General features: G+C 35.9%; 1 protein-coding gene across 1 annotated transcript; it reads right to left on the minus strand.

Moving 5' to 3' along the window:
• Positions 1-11,104: 11,104 nt before the first annotated feature.
• Positions 11,105-13,588, minus strand: LOC131654513 (probable WRKY transcription factor 3). The gene is made up of 3 exons (XM_058924645.1): positions 13,463-13,588; positions 12,193-12,617; positions 11,105-12,119 (listed from the first exon to the last, which is right to left on the minus strand). Exons 1-3 carry the CDS (start codon positions 13,586-13,588, stop codon positions 11,192-11,194), a joined length of 1,479 nt encoding a protein of 492 aa, XP_058780628.1. The 3' UTR covers positions 11,105-11,191.
• Between the last annotated feature and the right edge of the window lie 598 nt (positions 13,589-14,186).

Consider the following 14,186-nt stretch of genomic DNA (forward strand, 5'->3'; position numbering starts at 1 on the left):
CCTTCAATGTTTTCTACTATACCATCTTCCCTCCAAATGGTTAATCTTTGATGCATTATCAAAGGCACTGCAGCAACTCCATGGATCCACTCTCTTCCTAGCAAAAGATTGTAATTCGCCTTTGCTGGTATCACCATGAACATTGTAGGCCTTGTGACCGAACCCATAGTTAAATTCACTTGAATGACTCCTAAAGTTTGCCCTATTTTGCCTTCATAGTTAGACAAAACCATGTTATATGGCCTTATATCAGTATCGAACATACCAATTCTCTTCAGCGTGTACTGGGGCATTAGGTTCATTGCTGCCCCCATCTACTAGGACTTTGTTAATGCTAACATTTTCAATCTTAACCCTTATGTAGAGTGGCTTTAGATGGTTTCTCATACCTTCATCAGGCCTCTCGAAGAAAGCATTCTGCTCTTCGACTGCCCCATTGTTTAGCACATAATAACATACAGGTCTGTGTCTTGCCATCTCTTCCGCATCAGCTTCCTCACAATCTTCAGCTTCTGTCTCTTGGTTAAACTCATGAGGGAGTACTGACACAACATTGCAATTGAAGTTTATAGACGATACTCCGTCTGAGTCGAAATCATTTGTCATCCTATCGTCTTCTTTCCAAGGGCTGGAATGCATCTTTTCTTCTTCCTTCTCATTTTCAGAATCAAACAACTTGCGTTCCACTGGAGGTTTACTTGTCCTTGCCCCCTGTGTTGGGATTTGGTTGCTACTAGACTCTTCAATCTCCTTTGGTTTATATTCCCTTTGGGCCTTCTTCATCGTCTAGTGCCTTCTCCATTGGGATCTAGACATAGGATTTTTGCCCTTGTGATTCTCCAACTTGTACATCTCTCGATTTGAGGTCTGGAATTGCTTCCTATATGCCATTGTAGTCCTTCCCCCTTGGTCCCAACTTCGCCATTTGTTGGTCCTCGCACCAACTTGCATCCATCTATCCCTGGGTATGTCTGCAGGGATTTTGAATGTGACCCTTCGAGCTCTAGGGTGGGGGCTGTTAGGCCTCTTCGATGGGGTCCAGTTATCGAACACATACATGTTGGGACGAAGTCCCTGAGTTTCTCGACCCATGTAGAAATATACTCTTTTGAATGATCGTGCTAGTAGTTCGTCATAGATTGCTCCACATCTGGGACACAATGCTACCTCAGTGTTTTCTTTGTGACATCTGACCAAGAAACCTACTAAGCTTTCTTCAGTCCTTGGGTATACCTTTAGCAATAGGTTTCCTCCTCTCCAGGGTTGTTCCATCCTTTCTCGTAGGGCCCTTTCAAAGTTAGCTTGAACCCTTCGATTCAGCATAATCGAACACCTTAGGCACATTAGCATTTTTCCACCATTTTTCTCATGACAATTCCAGAGATAATCCTTCAAACCGTCTCCTCTCGGTGGGATTCCAATGTTTCCTTTCTCCCTTATCAGCCACTTTTCTAGTTCTTCTATTTCGGACAAAGGCCGCCTAACATTGACCATGTTAACAAATGCCGGAGGAGCCTCAGAAATTTGTATCTGTTGAAGCTTCGCCCTGAGGTCTTCAGTGGCCTCGCTAGTTTTCCCTTTCAGATCTTCAGTTATTTCTGCATCACAGGACTCTTCAATGTCAGTATTGAAGAATGTATTATCATTTATGCTTTCAGTAGCCAGCTTTCCAGTTGAAATCATCTCCGATTCAGCAACATCAATTTTAGATACTTCCACCATGTTGACGTCAAGTGGTTCACACAGGTTAGTGTCAGCAACATTTAAAGGGTCTGTGTCAACCTTCATATGATTCTTGGTTTTGTCAGCAAATTTCAAACGTCCATCCTTGATAGCATTCTGAATTAGATCCTTGAAAAGAAAACATTGTGAGGTTTTATGGCCAAAAAAACCATGATATTTACAAAAGTCTCGCTTCTTCCGTTGTTCTAACGGAGGAATTTGGAATTAGGAGGCACTATCATCTGGCCATCTTTTACTAACAAATCGAATATTTCGTCACATTTAGTCACGTCAAATGTATAAGTTTTCTTAGGAAATCTATCGCTTTTGTCATTCTCAACTGGGTTTTTCCATTAGAAGGGGTGAGCAATTTGCAAGAATAAGGTGGTGCTTCTTTCAATTCGGCTAGGTCTATTTCGACCTCTTCCACGCTGTATGAATCTTCGAAAGATTCGCCATCAACGTCTTCAGCTTCGATGTATGCTACTCTCTCCTTCTTGTAACTCTTATTTGCTCTGGCCTTTTCTGCTTTTAGTCGTTCGACTTGTCGAACCCTGTCTGCCAATTGGGCCATATCCCTTAGGTACTGGGTGTCTAATTTCTTTCTAATTGAATAGTCTAGGCCTCCCGCAGCCATTTCGACTAGTTCATGCTCTAGGACAACCGTGAAGCATCTTGACTTCAACAAACGGAACTTTTTCAAGTAATCATCTATAGGCTCCGTGAACTTCCTCTTGATGCTAGCCAATTCTTTTAGACTTATCTTGGTTTGACCCATGTAGAATTGTTCATGGAACAGTCTCTCTAAGTGTGCCCATGCGTCTATGGAATTTGGGGGTAAGGTAGTGAACCAAACAAAAGCGTTTTTTGTTAGTGAACTAGGGAAATATTTAATTCTCAAATCCTCGTTCCCTGCTAGATCCCCTGCTTCTGTTAAATATCTGGCTATGTGCTCCATCGTTGGTTCACTAGTGTCCCCTGAAAACTTCGTGAATTTGGGTACCTTGGTACCTCTTGGTAATTTTGTTTGCATGATATATTCGGGTATGGGGGATGTGTAGTTTGGACGTCAAAGTCCAGTATTAAGGCCATTGTTGACCATTATTCTTTCTATCATGGCAGTGAGATTATTTTCTGTTGCCAAATTGTCTCTCCTAACCCTATGTACAACTTCGTCAGGATGTTCGTCTCTTCCCACTACAACTACTCTAGGCTGTTGTTGGGGAACTGCTTGTCGACCAACGTTAGTCGCTTAATTTTGAGTTTCTAAATCTACCACTTGATTTTGTTTGACTGGCGTTGGCCTAGGTGGCGGAACTGCATTTTGAATTTGTTCTAGAACAGGGTCCCCTTCTTGATAGGTTGATTGGTTGTTTCTTCGCCTATTTTGTGGGACTCCTAAGAAATCCGCCATTCGTCCTATTTGCGAAGATATTTTTTGATATGTTTCTACATTCTCCTGGTTAGTCCTGGCAATGTTTGTCGCTAAATGATTAAAAATCAACCCCAATTCTCTAGCAAGGACTCCTAACATATCATGGTTACTTGCATCCATTTCCTGTCGAAATGCCGCTTGACTACTGGTAGTTAAAGGAGGTATTTGGGAAGAGAAGCCTGTGTTTTGCGCGCTTCGACCTATCGAACCGACATTAGGCGAAAACGCCGTTGGGTTCGGTGCAGTGTATGTGGGGCATGTCCCTCGTAATCCTACCATCTATGAATATGGCATTCCATATGGGTTGTTGGGTCTCCAACTTTCTAAAGCATATGAGGATGGTCCTGGGGTAAATACTTGACTTGCAGCGTTTGTCGAGAAAGGTGATATCTCGCTTGCTCCTGTGAGCGGAGGCACGGTAGTCGAACTTGAGACGGGAACAGTCCCTGATGTATTTTCGGGCATAGCCTGGGAACTACCTATGGGTGCAAATCTTGTCGAACCTGGTATATCCTGCGCTCCTTGAGTAGAAGTCGAAACATGCGTAGAATTTGCCGCTACTATTCCTGACCCCTGTGGGGGATCTTGATCTCCCCCTCCACTGGCCACATTGACCATTTTCTTGTTGTACCTTCGTTTAGGAATCGGTTGTGCACTGTTGGTTAATTTACCGTTCCTAAGGTTCATACAAGGTCTTGATATTTTCTAGACAAAACAAAACAATCAATTAATAACAATCTGTTTGACACTGTCCCACCGGGTGTGCCAATTTGTTTACGGTGATTTCCGGTAAACAACCGCTAGTCCTCCAAACTATAAAATATACTTTGGTTACTCGCAGGATCGACTAGATTGATCCTAGGACATAGTCAAACAATTGTCTTTTGATATGATTTGGTTCATGCTTATTTGTTCTTGCTTCGAAAACTTGTTTGTGATATGATCGTACTACTTACTCATGTGAAACAACACTTGTTATAACTTCGACAAAGAAAACATAAGAAACATGTAAATTGCAGAAATGTAAAGTACAAGAAAATAACGTGCAAGAATGTTAAGTGCAGAAACGTAAAAATGCTTCGAAATGAAAGTTAAACGAAAAGATAAAGGAATTGAAAAGATACTTGAATAAAGAAAGATACAAATGTATTTAAAGTGGTGTTGGTGTCATACGTACATTTCTCAGCGAACTCGTTCTCTAAACACTTGATACTTGAGTGATTTGTGAGTGATTTGTACAAAATGAACACCCTGAATCCTAACATTAAGACCCTTATTTATACTAATTTCGACCCTAACGGTCCTACACTAATTTGATGCCACGTTGCCTACATGAATCCTTGGGATGCCATCTGTCCTTGTTCGGTTACACGGACTATTTCGAAATTCAAATCCTCCCGCCTGAATCCTCTTTCGATACGTGGCAACATGATCAGAACCGAGAATACCATGAAAACACGTCAAGCTTCAGTACCTTTCGTATTTCGCAAAATGTTTAAGTCTTAAAGACAATACACTTCGAATTAGCTTTGATTCTAACCATCTTTACTTCAACTTAAACAACATCCTCGATACATGGCCATCAGTAGCCATATTCAATCTCAGAAATGGTCATCAGTAACCATCTTTCTTCGAATTCTAACCTTTCAAAGAATATTTCCTCTAAACGAAATCTCCAGCCAACACTATATCCCCTCAATTTATAGTAAGTAAGAGGCATATGGGTCTATGGTTAGGAATCAATAGCATACCAAAGGACGCGATCAACAACCCATATTCAACCTCAGTTCAATAATGGGACTCAAGTGCACTCAAGCACCCTAATGGCGTCGCCTGCATATCCCAGAGGCCTAGTTCCAAATGAAGAACCTCCAAACTGACACCGTTTACTAATAAGACAAGCTTTTAATGTGCATGTTTTTGAGACCACCCACTCCCACCCAGGCCGTCAATGGTCTCTTCCCTAACCTAGACAATGTTACAATAGCCACCACATGTTAGAGCCGAAGTTTCTATGGGTCAATCTCAATAATTCTATAGCAATCTAGCTTTATTGTATTAGGTAGCAATGACTTCGAGGAAAATTTTCTAGACCAACCAAATAGCCCAATAATACCGACCCAAATTGAAATCCAAATTAAAGCTCTGCCTATCAGACTGGCGAAAAGGTGTACCCTAACCTGGATACCTCACACTAAAGCCCGACAAAACACTTATCTCAGTTGTTCGAGTCTAATAAATCGTCCCCCGTATTAAGTTCCATATTCACCAAGACGATTCTAACCTTCATTCATATATAAGTGTGTCTCTTCATTGCACCTAAGAACAATTCATTATACACTTCAAGTCTCATCTCTATAACTCAATTGGTATCATAATTTCTTTCTCTTATTTTAAGGATGCTTCTCTCTTTCTGGGAATATCGATGGTTACTTAGTTGTGATTTGTCTTTCAGTAGTTGAGCTATCCAAATGCCTTATAATGTTAATATTTTTTCAATAAGGTATAAAGTGTTGAGCATGTTATAGAGAATGCATTAAATTCTCTTCTAAGAAATGATTTTTCTGTAAGAATTCAAAGTTTTTTTTGAAAGGAAAATATGATTATATAGAACATTCATAAAAAGGGTTACAAGAAAGCACACGTTAGGCACAAGGAATTCTAAAAAAAAAGACAAAACAAAAGGGAAATCAAACAATGCCGAAAAGCAAAGAGATAAAAGGAACTAAAAAACTCAAAGCAAAATACCACTCCACTAATGAAAAACAGGATAAAGCTTGCAAATGAGAACTCTTATCAAAAGAACACCATCCTCTAAAAGAACAAAACAATAACACAATCCTAGAGATTCAGGTCACAAGCATCGCTATTGACTTATATAATATGGTTATGAAGTCAAGTAGAGAAAAATATATGAGTAAATTAGTGACCTACCAAAATAGATTCATTTTGAGATTTCTAAATAGCCCAAACAATTGAATGTCAAATCATTAAAAGATCTCCTCTAAACACGCTAAATCTCCTAAGGACAAAAATAACTTAAAAGACGATATGATAGAACTCAGAAGAACACACACCCTCATAAACCATCTAAAGATTTTATACCACATGTTTTTCGCCACATCACAGGTAACAAATAGGTGTGAAACAAACTTAACATTCTAACACATAATCCACAAGAAAGACTACCAGGATCTAGGATAATTCTTCACCTAAATATATTATTTCTATTGACAATATTATTCTAAAGGAGTTTCCAGGAAAAGACTACCATCTACAGAGGGCCCAACTACCCTAAATAGAAGCCATAGTATGATCCAAACTACTGGGGGGTAAGAGATCCATAGTACAGCTCGAATAGATTTTTGTACTTAGATGAAACAAAATAAACGCCACCCACTATTGGGAACCATAACCAATAGTCTCTAGCCAAAGACAAAGGTGTTCCATGAATGGCCAGAAGAAGATCTAAGATTAATTCCTATTGATAGTAAAATAAAGGTCTCCTCCATAGTAGATTCCAAACTAAATTCCCATCCTTTAAAGTCAATCTCACATACTTTTGTCTTTGATAGGGTTTCAAAACCTTTTATATTTTGTTCAAATGTTAGATTTACAACTCTTATGACCAACTCACTTTTCAATTACTATGATCTTGGTTGGGTTTGTCTTTGAAAAATTTTTGTGGTGCTCTGATTTTTCTTTTTTGTCTTGGTTTGGTTTTTTTATTTGTTTTGTTTTGGTGGTTTTATCGAATTTATTGTTGTATTGCATTCAAGTTTTTTTTACTTAGTTTTTAATTGATTATGTTGTATGAAAAGTATAATTCATATGCTTGTAACCGATTATATCCATATGTAACTGGAAATAGCAGTAAAAATGATGGTTTTGAAGATTTGGGGTAACCGATTACACTCCATCAATAGCTGTTACACCTATAATAATTTGGTTGTAACTGGATACTTTGGGCATCTAACCGGTGATCACCGTAGATTTTTCTTTTTTATATTTGTTACTTGTACCTCGTCAATAATAATTGATCACCATTTTTCACTCTCAATAATCACTCTCTCATTCTCTCATTCTCTCAATCTCTCCCTTCTCCATATTGAAAATTCTTGTAGTTGTTTCTTCCAACATGTTCGTATACTGATAAGAAGTTTTCCTATCAAAACTAAGAATTAGAATTTCTACACTAAAAGGGGAAGAACATTAAAATTAAACTAAGAAAATAGAGATAAAAAGATAAATTTGATTTCTTTGATATCCTTAATTGTGTCAAAGACACTACATATATGTATTGCTCATAATGGATAACATTGAATTAAAAGCCCAAATACAACAAGAGCTCACTAACAATACTAATAACTAATATTATATATATATATATATATATATATATATATATATATATATATATATATATATATATATATATATATATATATATATATATTATACCCCTCTATCATTGCCTCCAGGTTCACTCGAACCTTGTCCTCAGGATTCTAAAATCAATATGAGAATAGAGATATTGTTACTGGATCTCATTGCTTGAATAACAAATTGTCACTGATTATTTGCAACACAAACTTCAGAATTGGATATATTTTTTGTGTTGGACCTGATGGTAAGGCTTTACTAAGACTGGAACTCTTAATGTATTGTTTGTTACTAATAGTAATCTGGCTAACAAACTCCCTATTAATTGTACTAGCAGCCACAATAAAAGACCAAGGAGCAAAATTCGTAACAGTGTTAGGACCAGGTCCGTCATTCTCCGCAAAACAAATAACAACAACAACAACATTCTTCGCAACAGCATGAAACGCCCAAATCGAAATCCCATATGTAAACAAAGCTTTAACATAAGGATTAGAAACACCCAATGAAGTCGAAATCACATCAACACCGTCATTTATAGCATGATCAAATGCTTCTAGAATATCAGCTTCATGACATCCAGCTACATCAGTTTTTTACCAACATACTTTGTAAGATACTACACGTGCTCTAGGAAAACCACCTTTTGCAGTGCCATTGCCATTACTGAAGATTGTTACGTCTGGTGAAAAGTTACCTGCAGCTGTTGATAAGATGTGTGTTCCATGGCCAATGAAGTCACGTGCTGTGAGGTTTGCTAGGTTGAGATTTCCATATGATGCTTCGTAGTTTTTACTGAATATTCTTGCTCAAATTAGCTTTCTGTTGCAGAATGGTGTTGCATTTGAATAAGTAATACAATGATCAATCTCACAGGCCCCATTCCACGCCATTTTGGTGGCACTAGACCGTAGCCAATACCACTGAAGCTCACATGTTCTGGCCAAACGCCTGAATCTAAATTAGCAATGATAGAATCTTCACCAAATATTTCTTTCCACCAAACAGAATCAAGAGAAATTCCTCCATCTTTTTCATTATCTTGTAAACGTTGTAGACCAGTGTCTCTGTCATCTTCCTCTTTGGCTTATTCATCAACAATAGCCTTAACAGGGTCGCCACTTGAAGGTAAAGTCACGTCAGTTGATTCATGTAAATGTGGTACTGTGTTCTCCTTGTTATTGTCCTCCTCATTAGAAGAATCATCATCAACAAGAGCAGAATATAGTGTCAAGTTCTTTGCAAGCATAAATGGGACAAACACTTCTTTGAAAGGGTTACTCCACTTCTCATACACATCCTCTTGTTGAACATCACTCATTTCAGAATCAGAAAAAAGATCATGTGTATCATCAAAAGGAGCTCGAAATGCATTAACAGGTTCTCGAGAGGGTTGTAGGTAAACACCGCCCGAAGTTACAATTGTTTCCACCAAACTATCCTCTCTAGTCTTATTCTCTGAATAATTTCCACTGGATGCACCATTTGAAATCTCCATCTTAGTTACTCTTGAATTCTGATGCCAAGAACCACTAGATTCATTCTTTGGGAATCCAACACTACTCTGAGAGTCACTGTGATACGCAACTGGTTCATATCTGTCACCATGTTCTGATTCGAATGTCAATGACCTCTGAAGATTCGAATATGCAACTACAGTATGAGTGTATGAAACCGGAGGAGTGGCCGCGATTGAGCTAAGCTTAAAAGTGTTGTCAAGGTTTACAAAATCAGTCTCTATGGAAACATTTTCAAATGTGGATTCAGTGTGAATCTCATTTTGTGAAATCAAAGGCTCTATGGAAACATTTTCAAATAAGGAATTATTGTGAATCACATTGTGTGAACTCGAAGGACTATTCATATGTACATTCTCAAACAAATCATCCCTCGGAATCAAAGAACCAGCATCCGAAACAGACAAAATCTCACTACTCATATCATAATACTCAAAACCCGGAAAAGGAATTTCATTTCCATCAATTGAAGCATCAAGCCTTTTTTTTCTAAAGGATCAGCAAAAGTTACCTTACGAACATGAATTTTGTGTTCAGATAAAAGAGCACCCTCGTTTCTCTCAGTAAGGATTTTCCTTCTAGTAGACTCAACAACCTTGAACAAAGCAGAGATCGTTGGAGACATGAAATTCTTGGATAATTTCGAAACAACAGCTGGTGACGATGACTGAATCTTTCCTGGTCTCAACACCTGATCTTTCACATTTTCCTGTTCATAAGTAAAGCTTTTTCTCGGAAAATCTATGAGACTATTGGCAGGGGTGTGCGAGAAACTGGATCTAGGGTTTGCCATGAAGGAAGAAGGTTTGGAGAATGGATTTTCGGTGAAGCTTCTTCTCATGTGATTATTGGGTTTCAAAATTCTTCGTGTAGGGTTCGAAGATTTAGTGTTATGGTTGGAAGAAAGGGATGGAAGTTTCCGGAAGATGGAGAGAGGGGTTATGGGTCGGATGGGTCGAATAGTTTCCGGCAATTTAGCCATAGGTGTTGTTGGAGATTCTGCCGGAATCGGAAGGTGTTTGTTGAGATTTTGGGAATTTTTTGAGTCAGACAACTTTTGATTTTTTTTTAGATGTTTTCTTAAAACATACACCTGCATAAACTTAAAGTCTCTTCTATTTCTAGAATGGATTTGATATTTATGACCAATTGTGAAAAAAAGTGTTTGTTGGTTGGAGTTGTAGATAATGATTGTTATAATAATATGAATAATGAGATGATGAATATGGGTTAGAATTAGGTGTATGTGGTGAATACACATGATTCAAATACAAAGTTGATGATGATGATCCAACATGAGTGTAACAAGGTGTAAAAATTTCCCATGGAAAAGATAGAAATGTAGATGTGGTAGGAGATGTAAAAGAGAGGTTTGTGGGATAGGTTGGAGGAATGCTCCATTGGTGAAATGGGGGTGTAAAGTTGGAATACTCCATGGGAGAGAATGAGTGCAAGAATGAAACCACCAATTGATAATAAATTTTCCTATCAAAACTAAGAATTAGAATTTTCCTAAAAGGGGAAGAACATTAAAATTAAACTAAGAAAATAGGGATAAAAAGATAACTTTGAGTTCTTTGATATCCTCAATTGTGTTAAAGACACTACATATATATTACTCATAATAGATAACATTGAATTAAAAGCCCAAATACAACAAGAGCCCACTAACAATACTAATAACTAATATTATATATATATATATATATATATATATATATATATATATATATATATATATATATATATATATATATATATATATATATATATATATATATATATATATATACACCCCCTATCAAGTACTCCTATACCTTTTTATATATATATATATATATATATATATATATATATATATATATATATATATATATATATATATATATATATATATATATATATTATTTCTGTATTTATATAACAAATTGAAATTCAAAGGAAAAGAAAAATGTAGCAAAATACCAATGCATATATAGCACATCTAAAACATAAAACAACAATGACATGGCAGAAAGTACCTTAACTAAAATAAAAACAAAAAAAACTTAAAGCCAATGGAATTGTTCCATTGTTGTGCCAAGCTATAAATAAAAGACAACACTACAATACTACTAGGTAACCTAAATATCATTCATTTTTCAGGAACAACATCCTTGTCTTCTTCCTCAGCTGGGGTGGTAGGATCACTCAAAGGAAAGAGTTGAGCAGTAGTAGGTTCTCGCAAAGGAAAGAGTTGAGCAGTAGTAGCAGCAGCTGCAGCAGCAGAAGTAGTATACCCACGAATATGAAGATAATCATGACCATAAGGTACAGTATCAAAAGGTGGAAGTGATGGTGATATTGGAAAACCAGAAAAAGGTGTCGCTCTACCAGTAGCAGGCCCAGGTATAGAATTTTGAGGGTTAGCAAAAGAAGTAGAAAAATGGTTCTGAAAATTTAAAGGACTAACGGTGCCATAAGATGGAACAGCCATGTTACTCTTATGAGGTATGTTGTAGAAATGATTGTTATTAGGCCACATATAGTTCATCATCCCATAAGGTCTGTAACCGGGAAAAAATCCAAAGTTTCCATAGTGAGGGTAAGGGGGGAGAGAGTTAGCAGATGGATATGGAAGTATTGGTCGCGATGGCTTGCTCGTATTCGGATGAACTGCAGGTGTAGTGGTATTGCTTAACGGTGTTGGTGTTGGTGCTGGTGCTGGTGCTGGTGTTGGTGCTGGTACTGGTGGTGGTGGTGGTGGTGGGATCTTTTGTTTGATGGGTGGTAATCCATGGTTATGTATTCCTTCATATGAAACAATGACATACTTTGAGTTTTTCGCATCCCTCTCAACTTGTTTTCTTGCAGCGCAAGTTTGTGATGTGCACCTATAGTATCCCCTAGGGTTATTAGGGTTTCCTTTGATTTCTTTGCGTCCATATTTGCGCCAGCGATAACCATCATCAACTATATCTTGGTTGCTTTCGACTTGGATCACAGTTTTCGGTCCAGCTCCACCAATCCTAGTGGAAGGTGGTTTGTAGTATTCGGAGAAATCTCTTTTTCTCTTGCTGCAACTTAAACATAAAATTAGATTTTATTTAGATTATTGAATAATGATTGTGAAAAATGAAAAGTGAAATAGAAAACCTTTGAGGACAAGATCCACTAGCAGCATTATGATCTTGTTCATGAAGCATCAAGATTCCTTCAATGGCACTGCCTTCATCGCCGGAAGGAACTTCATCATCCTCATCAGTTGAAATATCTTTCACTACTTCATCATCATCATCATCATCACCAAGAACAGCAGCGGCGGCATCAATATAAGCAGCAGCTTCTTTGGAACAACCTCCTTCAGAACAATTCATAGGCATTTTCCCTTTCAAAGCCCTACGAATTTCATCTGAGTTCACCACTGGATTCTTATAGTTTTCCACACTCACTTCATCTTCTGAAGCAACACGTCCTTCGAGAATAGGGAATGAGAAATCAGATGCTGATTTCTGAACTTCATCATCATCTTGAGGAGCTGCATCTTCTCTTGTTGCCACATGAAAATCCTCCGCAGAATCCTATTAATAATAATAATAATAATAATAATATAGATAAACAAATAAATAGTAAATTATTATTATATTATAAAGTATAATAAATAAAAAGGTAGAATGAAATCTGATTAGGAATCTGCTTGCTGTAAGCTTATTTATGCTAAAATAAAGTAAGTTTTCCTATTGAGAAAAATCAGTGCGTTGTATAGAGTATAGTAAAAAATTATGTTAATTTGGATAAGTTTATAATGGATGACAATATAGGGTGCATCTAATGAAAAGTGACATTGATTAAAAAATGTATAATTATGATCATTTTCCTTTTTAGAATTTACAAGATTTTCTAATAAATATTCTTAAACAGATTTATAAAAAGATTTATAAAAAGATCTAGTTTGGATTACGTTTTGATTGTTATCTATGAGAGGTTTCTCGATAAATTATTTTATTCCTAGTGAAAATAATTGTAAGAACTTTATATTCATTTAAATCTTAAATATGAACAAAATATTATATGTATTACAGTCAATTTTTTTTATAACAAAATTGACTTTCTACATAGATTTAAAACAGAAGAAAAAAAATTAACATGTAGACGGATTTTTTTGATAAAAATTACAATACTTTATGCAATTATGTTTACAAGAAAATAATTTAGATTAATCTTAAATTGACTGAGTGAAGGTATAAAATATTTATATGAAGAGTAAAATTAAAAGAGAAAAAATGCTAGAGATAAACTAAATTCACTTGTATGAAGATAATGTTGTTATAAAAATGTAATCGTTTGCATGATATTCATGAAATATATTTTACATGCACATGCATATATCTTGATATTTTTGTGATCATAGAGAAAGAATATATACCTCAGAATAATCAGAATCAGGAAGTTCATTTAAATCGAACTGAAGCATGTTCTCCCTAGTGCTGTGATTGGAAGAGGGGCCAGTTTCAGAATTCATTTTTTGGCTTTTGTTGTTGTTGTTTTCCATGGTATTTATGAGTGAGTGAATTGAAAAAACAAGGATTTGAGTGATGAAAATGAAATGAGTGACAAGGGTTTTTATAGATGAAAATGCCATATAACAACTGTACCATAGAGGGTAACAACTGTATATAGCCTGCCACATCATATTAATTAGAGGGGTTGGTAAAGTAAAGTGAGGAAATATTAAGTAATTTATTTTAATATATTATTTTAATATATTTGTGTGAATAATTTTACATTATAAACATATCATGAGCAATATTTGGTAAGTATGACTTTAGAAATATTTATAGTAAAGTCATGCATTTTTTTATTATTATTTGAGGATTATGAATGAGTTAAATAATTTATTAATAATATTAATTATGAAATATTAAATAGATTATAATTAAATAATCGTTCTATAATTAATTTTAATAATATTAAGTGAAAATGATACGAAAATGTAAGGCATTATATGTATATATTTCTTTGTTTCATTTGTAATTGGCATAATTAAATGGAATTTTTTTTTAAAAAGTGTGAATTTTTATCTTTTTGATAAAGTAGTTTTAATTGTTTTTTTCATTGTACATTCTATTTAATATTAAACATACCATTTT

Source organism: Vicia villosa, linkage group LG1 (assembly GCF_029867415.1).
Source record: "Vicia villosa cultivar HV-30 ecotype Madison, WI linkage group LG1, Vvil1.0, whole genome shotgun sequence".
Lineage (NCBI taxonomy): Eukaryota > Viridiplantae > Streptophyta > Magnoliopsida > Fabales > Fabaceae > Vicia > Vicia villosa.

What these genes read in the sequence shown, in the direction of transcription:
- LOC131654513 (XM_058924645.1), bottom strand. Translation starts at nt 13,588, where the DNA reads ATGGAAAACAACAACAACAAAAGCCAAAAAATGAATTCTGAAACTGGC. An exon ending in CTGATTCTGATTATTCTGAG is followed by an intron (nt 12,618 to 13,462) that starts GTATATATTCTT and finishes TATTATTAATAG; the next exon opens with GATTCTGCGGAGGATTTTCA. An exon ending in AGTGGATCTTGTCCTCAAAG is followed by an intron (nt 12,120 to 12,192) that starts GTTTTCTATTTC and finishes TTTATGTTTAAG; the next exon opens with TTGCAGCAAGAGAAAAAGAG.